This window comes from Hesperophylax consimilis, chromosome 5 (genome assembly GCF_061612785.1).
Source record: "Hesperophylax consimilis isolate HC1 chromosome 5, BYU_Hcon_1.0, whole genome shotgun sequence".
NCBI lineage: Eukaryota > Metazoa > Arthropoda > Insecta > Trichoptera > Limnephilidae > Hesperophylax > Hesperophylax consimilis.
This window is the reverse complement of record NC_142840.1, coordinates 2,934,328-2,962,215: the sequence shown is the minus strand read 5'-3', so window position 1 is coordinate 2,962,215 and position 27,888 is coordinate 2,934,328. Positions and strand designations below refer to the sequence as shown.

General features: G+C 36.1%; 1 protein-coding gene across 1 annotated transcript in view; it reads right to left on the bottom strand.

The window, feature by feature from the left end:
- Nucleotides 1-27,888, bottom strand: part of LOC149423419 (ankyrin repeat and BTB/POZ domain-containing protein 2) — a 112,954-nt gene that overhangs the window by 4,767 nt on the left and 80,299 nt on the right. Inside the window, exons 4-20 of the mRNA XM_089631961.1 lie at nt 25,548-25,784; nt 23,853-24,103; nt 22,407-22,538; nt 21,833-21,959; nt 20,260-20,405; nt 19,238-19,425; nt 18,474-18,659; nt 17,571-17,719; nt 17,200-17,408; nt 16,820-17,048; nt 13,274-13,507; nt 6,017-6,144; nt 5,267-5,517; nt 2,874-3,079; nt 2,634-2,791; nt 1,678-1,888; nt 1,093-1,275 (exon numbers count right to left, since the gene is read on the bottom strand). Of these exons, the coding sequence (XP_089488087.1) occupies nt 1,093-1,275; nt 1,678-1,888; nt 2,634-2,791; nt 2,874-3,079; nt 5,267-5,517; nt 6,017-6,144; nt 13,274-13,507; nt 16,820-17,048; nt 17,200-17,408; nt 17,571-17,719; nt 18,474-18,659; nt 19,238-19,425; nt 20,260-20,405; nt 21,833-21,959; nt 22,407-22,538; nt 23,853-24,103; nt 25,548-25,784 (3,225 nt within the window). The remainder of the gene's footprint in view (nt 1-1,092; nt 1,276-1,677; nt 1,889-2,633; nt 2,792-2,873; nt 3,080-5,266; nt 5,518-6,016; nt 6,145-13,273; nt 13,508-16,819; nt 17,049-17,199; nt 17,409-17,570; nt 17,720-18,473; nt 18,660-19,237; nt 19,426-20,259; nt 20,406-21,832; nt 21,960-22,406; nt 22,539-23,852; nt 24,104-25,547; nt 25,785-27,888) is intronic.

The window sequence follows — 27,888 nt, the reverse complement described above, 5'->3', positions numbered from 1 at the left end:
AAAGAAATAATTCTCGTTTAACCCAATCTCCAAAAAAATTACAGTTTTACCCAATCTACAAACAATTTGAATGCAAGATGCAAACGGAATAAAACAAGTAGGCACCCAAATCAATAATTGCATGGTCACAAACATCAAACTCAATATTGGAATCATCATTGACCGGAGCTTTAATTTCATTTGAATTCAATCGATGGTTTCGTTGTTTAGCCATTTTTGCGCTAAAAGTTGCACTTGTCTATCACACGCCAAGCTTGCGCGGCAACTGAAGCACTTAAACTCTCGCTGTATAAAAACGGTTTTTTATACAGCAACGATTTTGGGAGTGTGTGTGATTTATGAATCCCACTTCACTCTAAACTTAACACCTCACAAACAGGACATGTACTTTAGATAGGAAAAATATGCAAACCAAACACAAACACACTGACTAGGCCGATTAGCTGAAAATATATACACAAACGGAGTTCGTACTTGGCCGGAAGAGGACAACAGAAGGTGAGTAAAATGCCACCCAACTGGAAGAAAAATGCATACTAAACAGGGTCCGACATGGCTTGGAAAGTGTTAACCTCACGCCATTTAATAAGTTTAAAAAATCATTTCTCTAAATGAAACTAGCTATTCTGGGGAAACTAAATATAGTAGATTATACTTTTATTATTAAGACAATTAACAAAAACATTATTTTGTAAAAAACAAGTAAGTAAGTTTTGATGAAAATAGAATTATATGACACACGGTGAAAATTTCACTGTTACATACCAAGAGTTAAGTTGCTTAAGTGCCGTTTAAAAGGATAGTACTTTTGAAGAACAATAAATAAATAAAACTTTGAAAAGTATTAGATTCTTAAGATATATTTTTTAGGCTTTGTTTCTATAAAATTGCCTTAGCCAAACCCTAAAACTAAAAGACACCTTTCTCATTCACTGCGTGGCTTTGTGTTTTCTTAATTTTCCAATCATTATTATTCATTATAATCACTTTTACTAATTACATTTTCCAATATACATATTGGTTGGTTAGTATGGCAGGTATAGATTGCCTCGATAAATATATAATCTCAATGCTTAGAAAATAAGTATTTACCTTGGCATGAATATACATATTGACAACATTGTGCAGATCCAGTGCCTGGGCGCACCTGGCCTCACAGTATCTCTGCAAAGGTAACAGCTGGAAGAAACTAGCTGCAGCCAGTAGCTCCAGTACGTCGCTTGGTGGAACATCCAGTCCGTTGCATCCCCCGGAGTACAGAAACTGCATGACCAGCTGGAAATAAATGATAATTAAATTCGCTGTCACGTTCATAATACATACCTGTTCTGCCGTCATAAGGTACACATTTAATTATTTTGTTTTATTATCAATTAATATTAAGATAATATAAGAAATACCTGCAAAAAATTAAAAGCCTTCGATGCGCTTCACAAGATCAAATTTCACATTTCGACAAGGTGGCTGTTTCCACCAATATGGTAGTTTTTCGATTCACATTGAACTAATAGAGACATAATATGTTAAGATTTCGGTGAAATCTACATAAGTGGGAAAAGGACAATCAAAGTGAGAGTGGATAATCACTAGTTGCGTGCAATCATAGTCTAGTTTACCCTACTTGTAAAAAACCTGACATGACCAAGATAATACATAATTTCTATTTGCAGTACTAACCTGGAATATGTGATATCTGATGTCGTTTATTTGAACTGTGGGCGACTGTCCCGCCTGACTGTTGGTAGCCGAGGAGCTCCCTTGGACGGGTGCCGGGGGGCCCTGCGACGAGGCCTGTCCGGGGGCTCTGGGGGGTGCCAGCATAGCTCGCAGGCGAGGGGAAGCAGTCACCAGGACGATCTTATGCCCGTAGAACAAGCGGCCTTCCACTCTGAAATATTTGCACACATTTTAGTACGGGTTGTTTGACAAAATTTGAACAATTCATCAAATTTCAAAGTTGATATTCAAGTTTTGTGAAGGTTCTATTCAAGTTCTGTTATTATATTATTACTGGCCAGTTTTGTTTAAGAAAACTGAAATAATAACAGAACTTGAATAGAACCTTCACAGAAATGGAAAACCAACATTTGAAATGTGATGAATTGTTCAAATTCTGTGAAAAAGTGTGTGCAACTTTTCATCATTTATCCTGTTGAGATGCTTTAAACCTAGAAAAGTGCATCGGCGCTTCAACTTTTTCAGCCATTGATTGGTAAGTTAGTTTAGTCACCAAGTTGATGTTGTTGGCGACACAAAGTGCTTTGTAGCGTTAATATTTGCTCTTCTGTAAACTTAGTTCAAACTACACATCGAATAATGTCATCAAAGCAACAGAATTACGGCTTCAAGAAAGAAAATTAGTTATCTTGTATATGTCGCAGCAATATTAATAAGAGATTAGTAAAATTATAATTTTACTATAAATAATACAAATGTTTGGATTATTGCAATTCAAACTCGAAATTTGCAATCTTTCAGGTAGGTACATTTTAGCGCAATTATCATTTTACTCAGTTGTGTCAGAAAAAATGTAAGATGCAATGATTTCTCACAATTTTAATGTTTGATCATGTTGTTTTTTGAAAATTGTAACTGCAGTTAATAAGATTGTATTATAAATAGGTATAATTTACCTGAAAGTAACGTCAGACAGCTCAGGGTTGTTCACATATTTGGGATCAATCCGAGAAGCCGTGTTGGGAACAGGGGCTGGTTCTCTGATAGCTTTGATGGCTTCCCAGCCGTAGCAGGTACAGAATATATCAGCCAGAAGCAGAGTGGTTCCTTCTTTCTGCAAGCAATTAATGAACAAATTGATATAATCCTGATAATATTGTAAATAATATACAAGAAAAGTCCAGAACATGGCTTACTTTGCTGTATCGGAAGATGTTGAACAGTAAAGGCAAGCACTCGTGTGCGAATGTCCTGCTGTACTCATCAGGACAGACTTGTAGGAAGTCTTGGAGCAGTTGGTCGATGACGGCATCCATTCTTCTGTCGGCAGCGGCTGCGAGGGAGAGCATCCAGGAGTGCAGGGACCAGCTGACTCCCAGCGCTCGTAGCTCTAGGGTTATGTCTGTAACAATTCAACAAAAACATTATTTTAGACGTGTTTAGTTGAATTATGCAGATGAAGATTTTAATGGTAGGTTGTTATAGTAAGGAACTCCAGTCCATTTATGTTATATATTTTTTTATCAATAATGAATGACTTAACTTAAATACCAGCATATCTAATAAATTTTAAATTACTTTATATTATCCGTGCCACAAAATTTTAATAATATAATAGGGAGATCCCAGTAAGGATATCATTATATCTATTTGTTATAGAATATTATAAAACACTTAAGTATTTATTTTTATAGTTAGTTTTAATACAGTAAAACTTGGGACAAGGCGCACGAGGGGACCGACTAAATTTGCTCCTTAAAGCCGTTAATCATTATATCGAAAATAGGTTATTTAAAAGTTGTATGTACCTATCTACCTGCTTCTACTATCAATATATTCGCAAAAGTACAGTATATTTTCTAAATACGAGTAAGTATTACCTATTACAAAATAAATTAGAAAAATACACTTTTATTACTCAAATTTATTATCATGATTGTTTTAAAGATTTCGCTTTCATGCTTCTCAATTTCCTCTACATAATAATCAACGCATTATAACTATCATCACCTTGTGCGTACTGTACCTGCTGCCTGTAAAATCGCACTTGTCATAAATAACTAGCTTGCTGGATTGTTTTGCTTTTCGGCTGTAAAAATTTGCTTGTAACAAACCAGTGATGCACAACCCCGCGGCCCCAATCTTGCAAAGTAAACATCAACTCTTGAATTTCACTGTCAACCCCCTCCCCCTCAACGAAAACGAAAAAAATCCGCTTGTAGGTCGCAGCCCGTTTGAAAAATAGGAAAGCGGCCCCTCTGATGAAAAAGTTGTGCATTACTAGCATTTACGCCGTGCAGGGTAATTAGGTACCTTCATAAACATATTTATTGGTTTTTAAAACATAATTGACAATGAGTTGTAATACGTAAAGAAGACGTAAAAAGGAACAAAATTGCGAAGCTCAAATTTCGCATTAATGACTTTTGCAAATTTTATGACAATTTTACATTGTGCCTGATGGATAGCAATGGTTCACATAGCCGATAATCTTACACAGGTAGTGTCATAAAAATATAAATCTGTCCCTAACGGGTTAGGAAATTTCCGCCCCTTTGTTTGTTACTGCTTATTCCAAGAATAATTATTGAATCATTTTTTTTATTTTTTAGACCTTTTTGTGTTGACAAAATTATTTGCTCGGTATATCAGTGAATCGACCTCCTTAATTCCTCCTCCTTCAATTATATGAAGATAAGCATGAACTAAAATATTGTTTTGAAATTGCTCATTGTAGCCGTGAACTCGCTATTTCCATGATCGTTATAACCAAGTTCGACTGTAGTTTATATAATTAACTTTTTTTAAATTTTTCAATGCCAAGTCCGCCTTTTGAAGGAGTCTTGGATGTCACAAAAAGTTTACTTTTGTATCATCAGGGTCAACTCAGTACTAAGCTGAGACGGACTCATAATATAGTCGTTCTATTTCCTTTTTTACTATGGTAAGATATGTGATTTAAGCAGAGTTAGAAAGAGGTAACCCCACTCTTTGTATTTACTTCTAAAAACTTGAGTGTGTATTTCCCAAAAAGTCATTGCCCGTAAAATTATACACGTCTACGAAAGATTTTTCAAAAAGTATGAACTATTCATATGTTATTGAAAAAAGCGAAGTGACGATAACCTTTTTAAAACATGCGAAGACTTACATATGAAGACATACGAAGAAACAAATGATGCAGTGATGCCAACCAAGCAGGGCATTTTGAAGGGATGGTTTTTATTCATTTTTAAATAACGATTTATTAATTCAACATTTAATTATATATGATAAAACTTGTATATTCAGAATCAGCATTTGTTGATCTGTATGAATATATTATTGAACTCCTCTCTACACAGGTTCCAACATGTCAAGGCAGAAGTTTACACACTGTACATTGATAAAATAAAATATCAACATTACTAATGGCAAGATAAATAAATTATGTGTTGCCTTGAAGTGACCACTTTTTCTGTTACACGCATAGTTTATAAGAGAGATGTGGAGCTACCAGCAAAAAATGACCTTACTTCAGGCACACAGACACAACACACTTCTGTCATCAGTGCACATGTAAATAATATTCTGTTTAAAGATCACTCACCCAGATTATTAGTCTCAGCACTGTGGTACATGGCTTCCTGCAGTGCCCGTAGCTGTGACTTTGTGAAGTTGGTTGCGGGGCCGGGCTGGTTGGCGGACGAGGGGCAGGAGGCGGGGGGCGGGGGGCTGACGGGTGCCCCCTCGGCCAGCATCTCCTCCAGGGACAGCACGTCACCCTGCGTGGCTAGCGGGTGCGACAGCAGCAGTCGGAGGGAAGCGCGCTGACCATGGACGCAGCTCACTGACAGGGCACTGGAAGTATTACAGTAAGATAAATACATTGAATGAATTTAAAATACACCTGCACTTGCCTACATATAGGATATAACCATTCACAAGGATGTCACCCGTTTGATAGATTCCCCATAACAAGCGGATTGCAATCTTTTGAGCACAGATGACAGGTAGGAATGCTGTCCTTGTTCTGCCTGTTCTGATGCTCTGCAGAACTGATCCCTTCAACACTGGTGAAACACGCCAAACGGGCGCACAATATTTGTTCTTGGTTGTCATTTGTCACATGAGAATGGGTCATTTCTATTACATATCCAAGAGTTCAACAGCTTGGCGGTGGAACGATCTACTGGCCACTGTGTTTCCTCCCTCCTACAATATGAATCACTTCAAGACCCATGATCACTCCTTCCTCCCTTCAAAAAGACGCTCCACACAACACCCCAAAAGTGACTCAGGCCCCGACGGATTCTTTTTTCTCAGATCCTCCTGCGTGAAGCGTAAAGTAATTATTTACCTGTAACACCCCCTTTGTGCAGATCCCGAGTAGCACAAGGAGTCCTTGAGCAGCGTGGAGAGGAATGGATGAGCTCCGTGAGAAAGGAGCATCTGTACTAGTTCGATGTTACCACTGCCACAAGCCACCTAAAACAGAGAAAATTAAGAATTTTCAATCTTGTATTTCTCAAGGAAGATGAAAGATTTTAGAACAAGAAGAAAATTAATGAAGTTTCCACAGACAACATAGAATAAAGAATAAAAAGATAAGCCACGCGGGTATGTTTCGTGATCCAAAAGTCGAATAATTCTCTGCTTAAATTTCATTATGCTGAACTGAAAAATCATTTATTTCACTATTATTCAAATGGGACGGTGATAGACGATGTCAGGCAAGTGTAAAAGATCGATCTAAATGGGCTAGAACCAAAAGGTACAAAAGTCATTGGTGTACCATTAAAATTGCGTACTATGCATTGTGCTATTCTATTATCAGGTATGGCGTACTAAGCTGGGGCGGTGCAGCAAAAACTATACTAGATCTGTTAGCCAAGGCACAAAGAGCTCTAACAAGAGTAATGGGTAAAAAACCTTATGTGTATCCATCGAAACCCTTATTCAAGGAAACAAAATCATTATATGTAAGACAAATGTATATTCTTGCACTTATAATATACTATACGAACAACCCCAAACTTCACAGTTACACAACAAGACTAAGATCAGAACAGAGGATGATAATAGGTACCAAAAATGAATACATTGTTTGGTCAATGTTTCCATGTATTCCTGGATCCTAAGGTGTATAATGGGTTCAAGTAGCATAGCAGTAAGGATAAAACAGACCTTCATAAAAAGCAAATTAACCTATGGCTTATAGAAAGTGGCAGAACGGAATCGGAAAGCTTCCTGAATGAAATAATTGTGAAGAAAACTGAAGAAGGACGCTTAGGTAAAATCATTCTGACTTTACCCTATTATATTTACTATTTTTGTTTTTGTATTACTATTAGTTTTTCGATATATCGTCGCTGTTAAATCAAACCAGCATATATGCAAAAATGGAGCTTTTGAGTTATTGATGTCAAAAAATTTCTTTTTTTCCCTTCTATTTTTATGTCGAACCGGCATGTCGTATATTTGAATAAAAATCTGTCAGATGGCGTTGGGCCGGTATGCATTTACGCGTGAATCGTCATTTTTTTTAGCAGAAGACAGACCTATTCCGCAATACGCCAGTTGCTTCAAAACTTTCAAGGGGGAAATGCGTCCATCATGTAAGTAAAACTGGATTATCTCACAATAGTATATTTTTATTACTACCCAGATATGACTTATTGGCAGATAATCCGGTTTGCACTTAACAAAAGCGTTTATAGCAGCCTCAACTAAAACAAACCGGCATATATGCCAAAATGTCTGACCCGGGTAAAATTTCTCCCGGTTAAAAAAATAAATTAAAATAGGCAAATTTAATAAAAAAAACTTTAACAAACTGGAAGATGCGAAACTGCGGTGAGGAATACGAGTCTAAAACCCGTGGAAGAGTGAACCAACGAAGCATGAAGCCTCCTTGCCACAACTGTAAACTCAAGTGTTCCTAGTCATTACTACATATCTCAAAGTTCTCGGGAGTATATCGATGGTGGAAAATCTATCGCCGATCACAGAGATTATCTAAAAGAAAGAAAGGAGTCAAACCTTGCAGGAATCAGCTACTACCAGTACAGAGGTTTTTTCAAGTCATACAAACTTTCACACCGAAGAAAGATCAGTGTGATGTTTGTCTCATTTACGACGGCCTCTTTTACTTCAAAACCTCCGAGGAGGCGAAGAAAAGGAATAAACGGGGCAATGGGAGCGTGAATCCTGTTCTGAGGCACGCTTATTCCAAGAGACCATTGATGAGAAGAAGAAAAATGGTATCCTAAAGTTAGTTACCGCCGGGATAATACCGTCAATTTATTCAGATTTCCATAAACAATTGGGAAACTTTGAAGTTATCAGCAAAGGAAAGAGCAGTATTATGTTAATTGTTTATAAAAAAAATTGTGAAGCAATACATTTTTTTTTCATTGACAACATTGTCTTTTTTTATACCTTAAACAGGTTCCAAAAGAAGAAGCCACTGTGACACAAATGCAAATATTACACTGATTTTAAAGCCATACTGGCATATCTGCATTTTACTCTTAATTTAAGCAATTTTCGATTTATTTGCAACTACTACTTCAATAAGCAGTATTCGTCTAAATTTTATTCATTCATAAGGTGGCATTGAGGTGAACCAAACGGACGTTAAAAGGAAAATATCATATGCGAAATCTTTAAAGCGCTCTGGTGAAAAACAAGCATTTTGCAGATATGCCGGTTTGATTTCACAGCGACGATATGTACACAATTGTACTATTTTTTTATATTTTATTATTTATATTACCACCATAATACATAATGACAATAATAATAAAATAAAAATTGTACAATAAACAAGATATCCATAAAACTACATGATGTTTAAATATGCCTCTACTAATGAAAAAACTTTAGCAGTAAATATTTTGACATGCTCACTGCACAACAGATTTTTTTGTTTTGGTTTTTGATTCTTCTCAACTGCTTTCTTATCTTTATTTTATTTTTTATTTTTATATTTTATTTATTTAAACGCCCATAGGGCTTTTACATATAATAATGTACATCTTTATTTTTTAGTTATACAGATTTAATATAATTTTTTTTTTTTTTAAATCAGTGTTAACAAAATACAGGTTACCTAAAAATATCAGAGTTGACAAAATATGTTACATAAAATATAAGAATTTAAAAAATATAGTTATGGATAGAGTAAGTGAGACGAAAAATATAAAATCTGCCAAAATCCACAAAATCAACCATAATGATAGTAAGAAAGTATAACAATAGTTTACAAATTAGGTAAAAATAGTTCGCACATACTCCGTTTAAAGTTGGCCAAGTTCAAATTATTGTCAAATACATTTGTATTATTTAAGTATTTGTTACCAAGACTGTGTAAACGTTGTATTGGAGAGTGAAAACTATAGTTGGAATGAGATGTATGTATGTAAAATGTTGATATTTGCCTAGTTGTTCGTGTAGGTATGTGTAGATTTATTAAATGCAGGAGTTCACAACAATCGAATTTAGAGTTCAATAATTTTAATAAAAAGGTTAGGTCGTTCATTTTTCTTCTGTTTTCTAATGTCGGAATATTTAAAAGATTCAATAATGACTGGTAATTTATGTGTTCTAAAGGGATGTTAAGTTTAAAATTGACGAAGCATAGAAATTTTCTTTGAATTCTTTTAACATTATGAATATGTACATTGTAGAAGGGCGACCAAACTATGGAGTTATGTTCTATCAGGCTTCTAACAAGGGATATTATTATTTATGATTTGTAAAGATTCAAAGTTTTTAATTGTTCTTAATATAAAACCTAATGTTTTCATACCCTTATTCACAGTTTGTTGAATGTGGGCCGTAAAGTCTAGTTTCTCATCCATTATTATGCCAAGATCTCGATTTTTCCTTTACTCTTTCTAAATTTGTATTATTTATTGAATAGCCAAAAAATTGTGTTGTTTTTTTTCTGGAAAAGGTCAAAATTTTGCATTTTTCTACATTTAAATATAAATTGTTTTGTGAACACCAGTTATTTAGCATGTCTATATTAGATTGAAGAACTTGACAGTCGTTTAAGGAGGTTATTTCTTGTACTAATGTTTATTCTTTTTTGTGTTTTGTTTACTTAAATAATCTTAAAGTATATCTTATAATTTCTCTCGTGTTCATTTTTATTCCATGACAGTCAAGATCAGGGCCGGCCCTGTGCGGCCGCAACTGGAGCAGCCTGGTTGCAAAGGCGCAGAGTATCTATCACCTAACAGTCCGAATACATCGCCCTTGAGATTATTTTTCATAAAAACGGCACTACACAAAAATACAAATCATCCGAATATTATTGATTACAGTGATCACCTGCTTTGGTGTCTACTAGTTTTGAAAAGGGGTGCCAAAATATTACTAGCGCCAGGTGGCGTTGGCTCAGGGCCGGTCCTGCTTGGAAGTTGGCAGTGAATTTGCAGAAGTGGAATGGCATCAGAAAGGAATGCTTATAATGATCATATTGAAAGGATAAATGGGTAGTTACATAATACAGGGTGTCCGGAAACTCGTAGTACAAGCGGGAAACTGGTGAATCTACATCACATTTGGAGTCGATTTTGTAGTATATTTTTTTTTTTTGAGCTTTCGTTATCGAGTAAATCGAGTTTGAAGTTGATTTTTTTTTTTAATTTTTTTTTTTTTTTAATCAAATTCTTATAAATTATTACTGAAGATCAAAGTACCCAACTAATTAAAACTATTTGAAAGTAAAACAAATGAAGAAACTCGGATTTGAAGCATTATTTTGAAATCACCCTTCATTTAACCCGGTGTAATCATAAAATATTTCTGCTCTGCAGGGTTAAAACATCTGTTATTCAACCCTAAACACCATAAAAAACTTTAACCCTAAAATAGCCGAAAAATATTTTTTTTTGGTTTTTTTTTTTTTTTTTTGAAAATGCTCAAATCAAAAAACTTTATGTTTTTTTGGGTTCCCCATGTGGTGTAGATTCTCCAGTTTCCCGCTTGTACTACGAGTTTCCGGACACCGTGTATAATACATGTATTAATTTGTAAATAATTATTTTTAAATGTAAATAAGTTCTCTTCTTCCTTTCCATAAAAAAGACCCTCCACACAGCATCCCGAAAGATGACATAGGCCCTGAAGGAAATTATTTTCCTCGGGTTTCCTGTGTGGGGTTAATAAGCCACAGTTGTTATAGTCATTCTAACAATTGTGCATTAATACTCAGTTGTAAATATGTTTAGTTATAAGTCTTAGTGGTTATAAGTCAGTTGTTATTAATCTCAGTTGTAAGTCACTAAAAAAAACTTAACTGTAAGAAGTTATTAGTTATGATAGGGTTTAGGTTATAATATATAAATTAAGTTGTAAAGTGCTCTTGAGGTGATTATCTTATGAAAACTGTGCTGTAGAAATAATGATCCTAACATTATTATTATTCAGCCATTTTTCCTTTCCAGCTGTAACGAACGTTGTTGGCCACATTTTTCCATTTTTCAAAAATATGTTTACATTTATAAAATGTGCCAACTCCACGCAACTGGCAAATTCCTCTTTTTTTTTTTTTTTTTTTTTTTTTTTTAAGTCGGAGGCGGTTTACTTACGTTCCCCGCGAGCACTTAGGCCATAGGCCCATTGTACTATCTCCCATTTTACCTCATTCCCTTGCCAGTAACCCGGTCCCTTTAATGAAGTTCACCAGGGCTGTCATTGGATATGTGGCGATGTCTTCTGGTTCCACACTGTGTCTTCCCAGGTATCTGAGCCTTATTCCCAGCAGAGCGGGACATTGGCACCATAGGTGAATTGGAGTCTCTTCCTCCTCTTCACATTTCCTACAGATGTTGGTGTTTTCCACTCCCAACAGTTGCATGTGTCTCCTGAGATGGCAGTGTCCCGTTAATAGTCCTACCAGTTCCCTCAGTGAGTTTCTGTCCATATCGAGTAGTTGCCTGGTTCGGTTAGGGTCCGGTCCGTTTATGAGTACTTTAGATTGCCTCATTCCGGGTGCCTTCTTCCATTCCTTCCAGTGTTGGGATTTGACCCACCTCTTGATATGTAGTTTGGTGTGGCAAGCTGCTACTCCTACGGCCGGCTCGGATCCCGCAAGTGGTGCTTTCGCCCCTTTCCTTGCTAGTTCGTCAGCCCGCTCGTTGCCCTCAATACCTTTATGTCCTGGTACCCAGAGCAGGGTTATTTTATTGATCACCAGTTCTATAAGGATAGTCCTGCATTCCATCACCAGTCTGGAGTCGCATCGGTTACTTTCCAGTGCCATTAAGGCCGCCTGGCTATCTGAACATATATTTATGTTCTTATTTCTGTACCCGATACTCATATTCTCCTGTGCGCAGGCTAAGATGGCTTTCATCTCAGCTTGAAACACAGTGCAGTGCATTCCTAGGCAAATTCCTCACTCCCCGCCACACTGCTCATTTATATCCCGTTTCGGCCAAAATTTCCCGAAATTTCTGACCCCGAAATCATCGATACCATATCGCGCACTTACCCCGGCCGAGCGATACGATGTTCAGTTTTTTTTTGTAAATTTTACTAACTAAATTATAATTTACAAAATGTTAATAATACCTGTTTTAGCTGTTTTTTTTTTTTGGTAGTCAAATAAAAACTATTTGCGATATGCTACCACTGAGGAGATATTTAAAATACCTTTTTTTAACGATTTAATGTAACCATTTTTTTTAAATTAATTTAAATATTTGTCTCTACAAAAATCCAGGAACCTCGTAGCATAGTGAATCTTTCCTCTTTCGGAGCGCTAGGTTACTGGGAACCTGCGAAAAATACTGTCATAACCCTTTTACAAATTTGATCGCTTCAAGATCACTTTTACAATTTTATTTTACAAACATTTCTTATTTTTTGTCGTATCTTGACAAACTAAAAATCTAGTTATTACATACTTTTATCACATTGTTATAACTACTATGTAATAAAAGTATCTAATTGTAATATACAGGCGAGCTTGCAAAATCTTTGCAAAGTCTCAATTTCAAGCGTCTGCCTTCAGCTAACCCACCGACAAAATGAATATGTAACATTTTGCGCTGGCTTATTTACGCATATGTGGCGTGGGTAAAATCCCCACCCCTTTTTCGGTCAGCAGCCGAATGTCGGCTGCGAGTCGACCTTATAGGATCTAAGCAGCGACAAAAATAAAATTAAATCAGTTCAACTTTACCATAAAAAACAAGTGTTTTACTTCTACAAGTGACTCCTGCCCTCCAACTGCCTCACCTCGCCTAGTCTTCTGCTCCAAATCTTCTGGTGTTACCTCTTCAAGACCAGCCGGCCTTGTCTAGGAAAACCGCCAGAAGCGAGCAGAGATGACAGCACACCCAGTGCCCAACATTCACCGAGCACCGGGTGCGGGAGGCAGATTGCCATAAATATACCACTATAATCATCATCGGCCGTAAAGGAGCATTCCCATCGGTTGAAGACACGGTTTGGACCCGGAGCTCCTAATCTACAGTCTTGTGCAGACTCCTGTCCAGTACACCAGCACTGATATAAATTCATTAGTGTTAATGTGAGAGTTGTTGGCACACAAAGTGGAAGGGCATAGACTAATTTGAAATATTTAATGGCTTCTAACCTGTAAGGGAGTGAGTGTGGTCCTATCCTCATGCAGCGTGGCCCCTCCTTCCACTTTTCCCCCGCGAGACAACAGCAACTGGGCAGTCTGCACCGCCCCCCGGGCGCAGGCATACACCAGGGCCGTCCAGCCCGCCACGGCTGTCCAGGGGGCACAGGCGGGAGGAGGAGGAGGAGAACCCCCGCCACACCCGGGTGTCTCCGTGTTGGGGTCTGCTCCCGCATCCAGGAGCATCTGTAAATTGAGGACGGTTTGAGGTCAAAACCACATAAAGTGTCAAAATAACCCCCCACCTAGAAAAATGAAAAACTTTTATATTATTATCATTAGTAAGTGAGTAGGAAGCATTTTGCTGATGCGCTCATGTCTATTTTCACAATAAATCAATCCTTTCTTCTCCCAAAATAAGAATGCAATTGAGCTTTAAATTGATTATTTGCATCGGTGAAATATAGTTGCATGCTTCCACTAATGTGCGAGGAAAGTATATCCTAGAATTGGATGGAAAAGGTGTTGTTAACATTAACATTGCAAAATACAACAGAACTAATCAGTTTTTAAATAGAAAAAAATTCAGGACCCTCATATCATAAAGAGGCAAACTTTGGGCCAGAAAGGTCATTATTATAACTGCAGTTAGCCTTTAGGAGAGTATGGTCGCACCATGTGCACCTGTCGCACCTGCTTTATGTGTAATAGAAATTGATAAATGTTCACAGAGTGAACATCTACATACCTACATCTATATAAAAGTGAAATAAGTAGGCAGATATATAATGTGAAAGAGCTATTATTATTTTATTTCAATGTATATGAATATAAAAAATATTACATTACTGTAAAAATTACATAAAATTATAAAAAACAATAATTTTATTGTAGAACTAAAATCTACTGATGTTTCGCTTATTGAAAACTTTTTTTTTCAAATACATAGATACATATTTCTCTTTGCACATATTTGCAATTTTCAACCTCTTTTTAAATGAAGATGGCTTTTCAAAAATGAATTAATATGTCTTGATATTCACCATGTCTAACAGTTAGGTGCAATTTGCATTAAAAAGTTTACCATAAAATATTGATCCGAGTTCATTTACTTAAAACTCTCCCATGAAGAAAAAAGTTTTTTCGTGATGGAAAATGCTCCACAATTACAATATAATTTCTTTCATCTTTTTATACAGTCATTTAGAATCCATTATTTTAATTAGTTTCCTTGAAATGTATTTGGGCATAATTTTTCAAATGTAATTTGATAGTCTGAGATTGCGCCGTCTGTTTATCTGAAAAGGATATTGAATTATGAAAGTGAATTCTGATCAAAACCTTGTACTGTAGTACCGCTCAGCATAAAATTTGCTTTTCATTTCCAAAACACGCTCATTAAAGAACATAAATAAATATATTTTTTAAATAAATACCGGAAAGTCCAATTATGTCCAAATTTCGAATTATGTCCCATACCATATGTGAACCGTATCTAATTTTCTCTAATAAACAAAACAGTGTTAATCTCAAGTGACCTACCAGGTAAGTATGGTACTGTATATTATCTGCCTTTACAAAATATAAATAAGAATAAATAAATAAATATGTACATTCTACCATCACATTCATCAATCAAATTGTACACAGAGGCGGCTATACGAATCCAGTCGTGGGTAGGTCATTCGAAAAAAATGTGTGACTAATCTTTATTTGATATTTTGAAAAATGCCCATATATTATTATCTATATCAATTTGTTATAGCATATAATATAGCTAATTGGAAATAAATACACAATCTATGTACTTATGGCAAATTATTTTTAAGATATTAAGTTTTAATGTAGTTGTGCACAACATTAAAGTAAAAAAATAAGAGTTTGATACTACTTGACAATGATCTTTTACGTTTTTTGTTTTGTTTCATTCTTCAGCTTCATTCTACATCGATAACAACATAAGGAATTATTCCAAACAAGCGTCCCTAAGCTTTCTTCGGTACCTAATTTTTACTTCGATGAAAAATATAGTACCATCTCGTTTATTCTACGGCGCACATAGGGACAGAAAATGCCAAAGTGGACATTCTTTAAATTGATCCAGCGAATCGTGTGGACTTGTGAATGAAAGCTTCTATTAGAGACAACAGATTTCACTACTCGTCACTCGCCGCCGCCGCTGTTTCGTATTACATTTTAAATAAATTAAGAACAAGGCCAGTTGTTTCGATGCACATAATTGATTATTATTGTTGTTTTAAAATTTTGGGGGTCAAACACCAATTGACCTAAGGGAAGAACCGCTACTGATTGTACATATAGCTCTGTATTAGTGAACGACGAACCGGTGGATGCAATCTGTTGACATAAATTGATAATAGTTTGTCTAGTCTATAGTTAGTAATAGCATAGAGCAGGGCTTCCCTAACTGTGAGTCGCGACGCCCCAGGGCGCCGCGTGATCATCCCAGGGGCGTCGTGAGGCAATCTTTATAGCGAGAATATCGTTCCATCAGCACTGCAGCGTTAAGGGTTTTATTACCGTTTGCGACATCATACTTGTGTGAGACAGGTTTCTCTGCAGTTGCAGTAATTAAGAATAAGTACAGATCAAAAATAAATTTAGAGACAGAGATGAGAGTGGCGATTTCGAAACTTCAACCTCGTTTTGAGAAACTATGCTCAGAAAAGCAAAGCTTGGTGCAAATGAGCGGCGGGGGGCTTAGATTTTTAGTCACGGGTGGGGGGGGGGGGGGGGGCGTCGCAAAAATATGGCAACTTCCCAAGGGCGTCACAGTTGAAAAAAGTTTGGGAAGCCCTGGCATAGAGCATTATAGAAATGTATTATTTATTTGTACAGCGCCCTTGAGGTGATTTTGTACAAAAACGGCGCTATACAAATCATTATATTATATTATTATTATTATGAAGTGGAAGTTCATGGTAGAAAAAATTCTGGATGCCCGAGTAAGATATAAAGTAAAGTATGTGGTAAAGCAGGGGAATTAAAAATGAATAAGGCTGATGTAAGCGAAATGGATAAGATTAAGAAAGGGATGGATGGATATAGAGAGCAGATGAATAAAGAAAGGAGTGTTGTGAGATTATACAACCTGGAAGTGAATGGGATAAAAGTCGGGGACGTCCGAGGAAAACATGTGAAGTGAATCAAATACATACAAAATGTACTGAAAATATTATTATTTCCACCTTAAAACTACACCCAGTTTACTAGAATTCATAACCCCAAAACTTTAGTCCAAACTATTAATAAACACAAGCAACCCCGGGTTCCGTTCAGCTATTTATATAAAGGAGGTTGTCTGTGGCTATATTGTGTATATACTATGTATATTATTTTTATATTAGAATTTTCGAGATAAAAAACTAAATCTTTTGAATACTTTCTTCTCTCAAAAACTCACTCTTCAAAGAGGGTTAGGTTAAAAATGGTTGAAGCTTCAACTTTTTCTCTAAAGTTTAAAGCTCCAACAGCATGAGGCAAAAGCATGATGAGATCAGGTGCTTGAACTAATGAAGCATGTTGTATAATACTTACGGCGGCCACTTGATCATCATTCCTGGAAGCTGCCAGCATGAGTGCCGTCAGCCCCTGGTGGTTGAGGGTGTTGAGGCCCGTGGCGGGGGGCAACAAAGCGGCCGCCTGGGATACTAGGTCTGCGCGCCCCGACAGCAGAAGACGGAAGCTGAGCTCCAGCTGGGCACGCCCCCCGTCCTCGCATGATGACACGCCGGCCAGGCGCTTGGGCGGGAGGCATTCTTCAGTGCTGATGGGAAAATAGTCATATTTTACTACTGTTATTTTATATTCACAGATTGCAGCAGCTTTTACACGTTTACCGCTTTCGATGTTTATATAATAGCAGGCCGCTGCAGTGCTTTTTTTGTCATTCAATGAAACAAAAAATGTCTACCAACCCGACGGGTCTCGGAGGGCAGTCTACCCCCGGCAGCAGCAGCCTGGCCGCCTGCATTAGATCATCATGGTCGGCAGCAGGGGCCCCCCTCTGCTCTGCGTGGGCCCCTGCCACCCGAATCCACTCCACCAAGGGGGGCAACACTGCATAGGCGCGCTCGTACCACAGCTCCTGGACACCACCCCTGCTCCACGCTTGGGAGTGCTCCAACTGGAAAAATTAATAAATTTTAGTATTAGAACATTGAAAGATTTACGTCATTATTTGAGACGTGGTTTAGAACAAACAGAAGGCAAATGACGGAAAAAATTATTACTTCTCTTATTACTTTTAATGTCTTGCGTTGTTCGTATAGTTGCATTTGATTCTTACCTGAGAACACCTCATAAAGTAGAAAAGAACGTTGACAGCAGCATGGGTGAGAGGGGTCATGTGGGGCGCCCGAGCCAGCAGGTCCTTCAGCTCCCCCACGGCCCCCACGCAGGTTGTCAGGAGCCAAGAGTCAGCGGGCCCACTTCGATCTGGAATAATGCATCAAATATTTTAAATATTGCAATAATTCTCTTTATTCGTCTTGATTTTTTTCAGGTTAATGTGACTATTATCGGCTAACAAACATACATACTATGAACTGTGGAACTTTGAAATAACTGTTGAAAATTCAGACAGGGCGCCATATTGAATAAAAAAAAGATTTCAATAAAATTGTGTGGAAACATGGGTGAACCTGGGTAGTAAAAAAATAAAGCAATTTTATCTCTGATATCACATTACATATCATATAATGTAGGTACCATATTAGAATATTTTTTTACAAAAATAGAAACAGGTATGTAGGTACCAACCTACTTTGATGACATGTAAAGGAAAATATTATTTATTTTTGACAGTGGCAATACCGTTTTATTTTAATTTTGAATTTGGAATGAAAGAAAATAAAACAAAGGGGGTGAAAAAGCACAATGAGCACTTTTGACAGTTTTGGGTGACCTGCAACAAAATGTTTTACTTAGCCAATGGAATAGAAAAACGTTGAGACTATGCCCAATGAATTTTTTTCTATGTTTTCATAACATTTTGTTGCAGAAGACCTGTCTTTAAAATTATAACAAAAATTGCATTTTAAATTATCACACCAGATTAAAGTGATAAGAAGGTGTAGTAATTCACTTAATCATCCAATTTACCGCAAATAATATGAGGTAAGAACTATATTAAACATGTCTAATATGAATATGTGTACAATAATGCATTATAGTTATTTAATTTAAGTACCTGATCCATTTGAGTTTTTTCCAATAGAAGGGTTTCCGCCTGGACTTGCAATGGATTGATGGCTGATAGATTGTGCTAAGCCGCTGGCATTATGACTTTGATCATTACTAGAAGTGTTTGCCGAATTACTGGATCCTCCTGAACCGATTGAACTTAAAGACGCCCACCGAGGCATGGAAAGAGCACCTACAAACATAAAAACATCCTTGTAATATTGTTTACTATTCTTAAATAAATAAAAATGTTAATGATCGATAAAAAAATATGCTTACAAGTGAGTATGTATATTATATATTTGGAAAATGCTAATAAAACTCTTGTATTCTACAAGGTAAATAAAGTAGTCCCAGAGAGAGGTCGTTCTTGAAATCATCATTCTAGTATGTTCTGTCTTTTTCCTTTTCTTGTAAGACGTATGAGAAGAATGATTTTTCATCAATGACGTACCTACAACCTCTCCTTGGGACAATAATAATATTTTTTTGTCGTTTAAAAGATTCATATCAGAATAGGTATATAATTTCACCCAGTTTTAGGTAAAATATTACTTTCTTAAAAAATCTATTTGATTGGAGTAGGTAAATACTCTTTGTGGTTTAAACAATTTCAAATATAGAATTCTTTTGCGATTTATCGAGTGAAAACATAATGTGTTTCTATCAAAACTAAAAAATGCAAATTGTTGCATTGACAGAATGATGTATTTATGCATTTACTTTAATGTAAATTAACAAATAATATTCCCTATACATATTTTAGCGTACCTGAAGCAACTCTGCCGGCGTTGAGATGGGCGTAAGGTTGTAGAAGTCCCCAAAGATCTCCAGAGGCAGCAATGGCATGTTCCAGAAGAGTTGGAGTGAGGCACGCTCCGGGGTCTGACGGCATGCATAGCAACATTATCTCCTCCAGTAATGTTTCCATACCGGCGCACAGGTATATAGCTGCATATCTGTAAAAACGAGTCGATATAATATTAAAAGTTCCAAAAACTTCTTAGTTGTTTGTCAAACAGACTGAATAAGGAAGTCTTTAATTAAAAAGGTCTCCAGATAGGCGAGGACAGATGTCCAAAATGGAATGCTGACACCAACCGTGGGTATCGAGCATGGTTGATTGATAAAACCCTATATCAATATGATAATGACTAAATCCATCATTTACGATTATAAGGCGACGTTGGAAGGTATTTCCGAGCATTGTCATCATTTGATTCCAACAGCCAGTAAATAAAAGCCTCCTAACTAAGCGGGACGTCTTAGCTGTCACTGAGCTCCGGTTAACAGTCAACATATCCAACTTTTTGAATCGTTTATTATGTGATCAATTGAATCCGTTTGAGTTTGGAGAAACTGAGTATTTCAATTCAACATTGTCAATTTATTCGTATTTCGACGTAGCTGTTTGTCATTTGACATCAGATATGTAGATCCACGGACCAAACACACCAGTATTTTCTATGGATCTTCAGGCGATTTCTTATCTATTTTTATTCGTTTTTAATATCTGTTTTGATATCAACAAGCCTAACGAGCGCATCCGTGCTCGAGAAATTGACATAAATTCATTGTAAGTTAAGCTGATATAATTGTTAAGTTATATATCCCTCATCTATAGCAGTGAAATTAGGAACTGGGAGAGGAAGGATGAAAGTAGACTGAATGCTGCAGATATGAGATATCTGTATATGCGCTAAAACCATGTATGACATGTATGTGGAGATCTGGAAAGAACGTACCCCAAAGATAGAAAATAACTGAATGGAAAGAGAAAAACTAGAACATACTCATGAATAAATTTTCCAAGTCGCACATCCACCATCCATCGGTGGAAGCGTCCAACAGATAGCTGAAGGGCGGCACGTTGGGCTTTACTTTGTCTAAGTCCACTGTCTCCTGATACTGCAAACATGGTGGCCGCTCGTAAACATGCCTGAAATCATTACGTATTTCACATTTATTAGCTTATTTTAATTTCGATTAGTATTATAAACAATTTTATTTTAGTCGACTATATCACACTATTTATTGGTAACTATTTACACAAAACTAAGGTTTCAGATTTCAAGATCAAATAGTAAGGCCTAGCAGTACCCATAATATTAAAACTTTTTAAAAGTTTACTTTTAAATTCATCATTATGGCTGCCTACTTGTTAACATGGCAACTCCAATTAGCTGTTGTACAATGTTTATGTTCATATTTAATGGTTGGTGTAAAACTAAATGTATTCAAAAATATCTACTAGTATTTCAGCTTGAGGAGCGCTCTCATAAGATTGTGAGAGATTTTTTAATCAAACATTACCTACAATAATTTTTTTGAGTTTCTACATATATTTCCTGACGGGGAAATATATGTAGAAACTACACAGTGTTTGTTGTACGCAAAGATTTTACCACAAAAATAAACAGTTCCTCAGAGAAATCTGGTACTTATATAATTAATTTAAATTAATGAGTTCTGTATGAAAATAGCTAAAATATCTGAACAAATATGTTAAGAAGCTAAACAGTTTTTTTAGCTGATTATCTTGATTTAGAGCTAAACTAGCTCTACATGTGCTAATTAAACGTACAAACAAAACAATACTAAAGTAAACTAAATTTCAACAACCACAAACAACACTAATAGACCAGTTAGACGAGCGTACATACAAAACTAAAACAAAACAAAACTAAAACAAAATAATAAACTCAGTTGATAAGCACAAGCTTTGGTCAAAGATTTGGACAGTGATTTTGCACAAAAACGGCGCTATATAAATTAGCCAATTATTATAATTCAACAATTTTACACTCAACATTGAAAATGGGGAAACAAAAAAAAATTCACAAATAAAATGAACCAAAAGGGAAATATTACAAAAAAAAAATCATCTTAAAAAAAAATAACATAGTACACATACTATACACAACCGTACCAATAATTACAAACACATTGCCTATTTTATGAATTTTATTGTATTTCTTAACATGTTGAACGCCATGTAGGTCACCGGTGACCGCAGTTCATTTTCTTGATTTTCATGGAAAATTTTAGTAAAAAAAAAAAGGAATACGTTTTGATGGTCGCTGATGCCATCTAAATATTTTTTTTTTCAAATTTAAAATGGTAATTTTTCTTCATTTCCACAATGGCGTTCAACGTGTTAATATTTCATTTATGTTGGTTTAATTAAACATTTTATTTTCAATTAAGTCCACTTTATTTACATACATATTTTGTCTTCTAAATTGGAAAATAGACGCTTCAGCTAGGGTAATCATCCAGTGAGGCTCACATTACCAATTAATGTTTTATAAAAATGTATCAATAAAAATATAAAAAATGTTAATTAAAGTGACTCATTTTTTTTACCTTGACGCATGAATCCGCTAGTGATGGGCAGAGAACAATCCTAAAAGCCCCGGCCACTTCGTGTTTGGAACATAAACCAAACCCCTGAGATAATCTGTGTGCCTCTCGAGCGACTCTCACCAGAGCTCTGGAATATAAAGCACAAATAAACAACTCACTCATCATCCAATACCACACAATGATAATTCACATTTCCTAGAAATACATTTTTGTTTCTAACCACTGACCAAGTATTATCTAGATAGGCGTGTGAGTGAATCTTTAAATTAACACCGAAACCAAACAAATTGGTTTAAGAACATATTTATCAAAAAGAAAGTGCGTTAACTCGCAGTCGAAAGATAAGAACAAGCATCGCTTTTTACCTTTTGTTTGTTTTATACATTAACATTAACCCCACACAGGAGAGCATTTTTTTAAATGAATAAATTTTACTTATGAACGCTGGGATTTGAACCCGCGACCTTCGAATTGCTTGTCAAGAGCCTTACCCTTCGACCATGGAGGCCGTCAAGCTGAAGTTTACTTCTAGCATTACCCATTATTCTTAGGTTGGGATGGTAATGAAGCTCACCTCTGAAGCAGGTATCCAACTCTTGGGATGGTTTCAGCAGATATCCTGGCTATGTGGTCTCTGCATCTTCCTGAATGCAATACTCGTTGAAGATCTGAGGCACTCCAGGGCAATTGCTGCAGTTCCACTAATCTGAAAATAATGGATATCTCCTTGTAATTGCCATATATTTATATACATACTATGCTGCTGCGTGGAGTTTATTGCCACACCACTGAATGTACATTGAAATGGTTGTTGCTATTTAAAAAAGCTTGGCAATTGGAGTTACTTCAATGAAGATAAAATGTGAAAACAGGCTGTATCATTTTGTTTTACACTTTCAAACTCGCAGCTTTCAAACCATTCAAAAGCAAGATTTTGCAGCGGCATTGCATATTTGCATATTTTGTGTCAACAGCGCAACAAACGCATTGTATATTTTTTTAATAAATTAACCGAAAAAAAGATTAATTAATAGATAATAACTTCGTAGAATTCAAAATACAAATAAGAGTATTTAAAAAAACTATTATTGAAAAACCCACCGAAAACTTTAACTAAAAATTAAAAACTCCTAAATAAAAAATTAACCCCCCATAAACACAAGCACTTACTTAATATTTATAAGAATTGAGTATGTATTATTTAATATATTTTTGTACAAATTACTTCTTCTAATAACATTTATTAAAATCTGAACCACCTGAAATCCAACGTGCGTACTTGTGTACAGTACAATAAGAGCGGGAGCACACAGAGAGCGGTCAGAGTTCTGCGTTCTAGTGACCGTTGACCGCTCAAGAGTTCCAAAGCACACAAGCGGCGTTCAAATTCTCGCGTTCTAGTTTCGTTTGGGTCTTTGCATATGCAACATGTCACTAGAAAGTTCATCATCCGATGAAGAATTATTGCTCTTGTGGAGCTTAGCAGCTTCTAAAAAGAAAAGGAAGTGTTGGGTGCACCCAATCAACATAACGCGAGAAGAACAAGGCGAATTTACTAGTATTTTTCAGGAGTTACTTAAAGATGAACAACTATTCTATATTTTTATAATTTACATAACTTAAATCGTATAATAAACTCATTTCCCTAACCAATTCAATTAACTTTTCCGTGTTTGTAACCTCAGACATCGCGGCGTTCTGGCGTTCTCTGCCTCGGCGGGAAAAGAACTCTTAGAACGCGACGTTCCGTTTTGACCGCCGCGGTCTGACTGCCCGCTGTGTGCGTTGTTGTTATAGTATCAGTACATTCTAATGAACGCCGAACGCGGAACTCGGAACTCCTGACCGCTCTCTGTGTGCTCCCGCTCTAATTATTGATGACACCTATCTCTTTAAATTCATATTTCTCCAATTGTCTCCAGCGGACTTCAGAAAGATTTCACTATAGTTACATTGCGCAATCAAGCTACAATCTAGAAAAAGGGAAAATGATTCTATCAAAATATAATGAGTAAGTTACCTATTATGTGAATCTACCCAGACAAACTCATCAGCACTAGTGACATTAGTATTGACAGTTTCCAGTGAGGAATGGCTGACGAGGCGCGGCGCCCGGTTGACCCGGGGGCCCCCTTGCCCCCCGTCGGCCATATCTGAGCCCGCGCTGAGGCTGGAGTAGGTGCTGGTGGAGGTGTGCGAGCGCAGGGTCAGCTGCTGGATGGCGAGACGGATGTCCTCGAGGCCCCCGGCACCGGACCAGGGCACTTGCAACTGAATTTATTACAACATATATTATTATTTTATTCTATCATATTGATTGTGTTAACTTTTCTGTTAGAGTGTTTCATGTTGGACATTTTGAATATTAGCTCATGGAATGAACAGCGGACGACAAACCAGAGTAAATTAACTCAAAGGTATAATTGAAATTCTCTGTGTGAGCCAGTTTAAAAAAAATATATATATACATATACACGGTGTCCGGAAACTCGTAGTACAAGCGGGAAACTGGAGAATCTACACCACATGGGGAACCCAAAAAAACATAAAGTTTTTTGATTTGAGCATTTTCAAAAAAAAAAAAAAAAAACCCAAAAAAAATATTTTTCGGCTATTTTAGGGTTAAAGTTTTTTCTGGTGTTTAGGGTTGAATAACTGATGTTTTAACCCTGCAGAGCAGAAATATTTTATGATTACACCGGGTTAAATGAAGGGTGATTTCAAAATAATGCTTCAAATCCGAGTTTCTTCATTTGTTTTACTTACAAATAGTTTTAATTAGTTGGGTACTTTGATCTTCAGTAATAATTAATAAGAATTTGATTAAAAAAAAAAAAAAAAAAATCAACTTCAAACTCGATTTACTCGATAACGAAAGCTCAAATAAAAAAAATATATACTACAAAATCGACTCCAAATGTGATGTAGATTCACCAGTTTCCCGCTTGTACTACGAGTTTCCGGACACCCTGTATATATATATATATATATACCGATATAGGTAGGCAAATATGTTTTTTAAATTAATTTAAAAACCTTTAATTTATTAAAAGTTCTGCTGTGCAATTATTATTATGCGTGACAGCTGTTCCGCCTTCTGAAGGCTTTATCAAACTATGGTGATGCCACTTGCAGACTATCTGTATATTTTTGCCGGATTTTTATCATATTTTATTTTTGTTTTTTTAATTGATTTTGTGCAATTACATTGGTTGAAAAATTAATTTAGACTTTTGGGGAATGGGAATTTTTGATGGGAATAATAATGATGATTTCGAAGATATAAGAATTTATCTTGTATTTCCGTAAACCCCCAGTTAGTCCATTTATTTTGTTAATCTCCCACTCCTTTACTTATGTATTTAAATAACGTTTATTTATAAACAAGTTCTATGTGTGTATTTATTAGGCGTGATAGCTGTTTCGCTTTCTGAAGGCATTATTAAAATGTGGTAATCCAGAAATCCAGCAGAACCTTTTTTATAAATTGAATAATAATATTATTGAATACATACATGCAAAAGAAAATCTTAATATCAAAATGGAGTTCTGCGTTCTACACATTAAACTTGATAGCAAAAAAGGATTTGTTATCTTTTTAATATTGTCTTGATGATGGAAGGGTAGGTACCTATCTGCTTCCGAAACCCAACGATTAAAAATATTTAAAAATAAAGTGGTTTAATAAAGAATGTTTGATTTAAATATGTTTTACCTTGGCAGGAGTCGCCCTATGCCTGTTCCGGGAGTGGTGCGAGCTGGCCCTCGATCTGGTGGAGCGCTGCGTGACCCCCGCGGCCAGGCGATCGCCCCCCTCGGGACAGGGCCCCCCAGCGCCCCCCGCCGCGCCCCCACCGCCGCCACCTCCGCCTCCTCCCCCGCTGTCCGACATCGATGCGTGGCCGGAAGAGCGGTTCTCGTCGGATGAGCTGTTGCATTCTCTGGCGGAGCGCTGGAATAGAACAAATTTACAAAGTTTTATTAGACAGGCATATTTTTATTTATTTGTTAAAACCGGGCCTCCGACGAAAATCGACCTCCTACGGAAGCAGGTTCTAGCCCAGCTCTGATGCAACCAACGATCCTTTTATATGTACAAGCTTTGGGTCAATTTTAAAGACCAGCATGGAAAGTCTTCACGTGAAGTATGATAACGCCTACTACATAGTGTTCGACCTTCCCAGGTACTGCAGTGCTTCTAACATTCTCACGTAGGGGAGAGTTCCTGCTTTTGCAGCCTTCACAAGAACCCGGGTAGCAGGATTAAGGAAAAGGATAAACAACTACGAGTTCAGATTCCAGCATCAAAGCACATTGGAGGAAGTTATTGATTCCACGTTAGAAATCATTAACGTATTTTTTGGTTATATTTCAAATTCGGAATTAACAATATTATCTTGCAACTAATTTTTCCCACAATTTTGGCAGCTATCTTTTTTTGAATGAATAAAAAATACTAAACAATTATAACCCAGATAGTGTCTCGGATAAAGATATGTATTAGTATTATCTTCCACAATTATATATAAAATTGGTGGGTAAAACCTTCAAAAGTCATTAAAGAAAATTTGTTAAAAAAATTAAATGAATAAATGAAAATCGGATGTGTTTATAAGAAAAACATCATCTAGGTTACAAACCATTGGTTTAGAAATTTGTAATCATTAAAAAAATGGGACCAAAAACCTGCCAATGGGAAAAATTAGTTGTAAGATAATATTGTTAATTCTAAATTTGAAATATGAGATCGACAAAAATGACTTATAAAAAAGTAGTTCCCAATGGTCGATTGGTTGATGACGTAAGAAAGAGATCCTGGGTTAGATTCCCAGTTTAACATGTATACAGGGTGTATCGGCACGTACCCGACAAACTTTAACCAGCTTTTCCTTAGCACATTTGGAGTAAAAAATGTTATGGGCACTTTGCTGTCCGGTAACATTTTTTTTCAATTAAAAACCAAAAATTATAAAAAAATCCACACTCTGTCACTGTCATAGGCATTGTTTCTCGTGTTCAACAGCTGTTATTACCATGTGTGTCAAAAAGCGTCTTCGCTCTTTCATAGACACTAAATAATAATAGTTAAAAATGAGACGAATGGTGCCATGCCATTTCGTTGTGATTGTAAAGGCGCGCCAATGTAGGTACGTACGTATATTATTCAACGAAACTCGAATAAAATATTGCCAGATGGGTTTTCAAACTATGACAAAGGATAAAACAGTGGTGACATGTGGTGAAAATATGAATGGTAAAAAAAAATTTACCGGACAGCAAAGTGCCCATAACATTTTTTAATCCAAATGTGCTAAGGAATAGCTGGTTAAAGTTTGTCGGGTACGTGCCGATACACCCTGTATTGATAATTAGTAATAATAATTATTATGGATACATATTTACATTGAAATTGAACATGTAGGTACATCCGATGACAAACTGATAATAAATTTAAAGAACAATAACAAATGTGAAACAAAACAATTTTTTTTTTTCTTGTGTCTTGTTGTTTCATATTTCGTTTAAATTAATTATTAATATCTTTTTCATTATTAATATATTATTTGATTAAAGGGAATACTTATTATAAAAACAGTTTCCGAAACGTTATCAGTGGTGAAAACCATAATTTGAGATAGAACTTTAAGGCAAAGCAGTACGGAGTGTTTTGAATATTTGATCCCTTAGATTTTAGATACTTTTCATGCTAAGAAAATATAAAATATCAGGCTTATAAAAACTGCTTCAAAGGTCAAAATCTCCTTCTTACGGGCTCTTTTCCGGCCATGGTTTCGTTGCGTAATGTGGCAAATTAAGTTCTTTAGAAAATGATTGTTAAACATTTAAATATTTGTGTCTAAACTTCGCAAAATAAAATAAAACACACTTTTTGGCGTTTTTTTTTCTTGCATATATTATCAAAACAGACGGCTGGGGTTAAGCAGGAATTTCAACCGTATCGCAATCTAAGGAAGGTGGAGTGTTATTGTTTGCGGCCCGATGTCAAATTTTACATGACGTGGTGCGTCACCTTAAGCCCCGCATACTCAATTTTA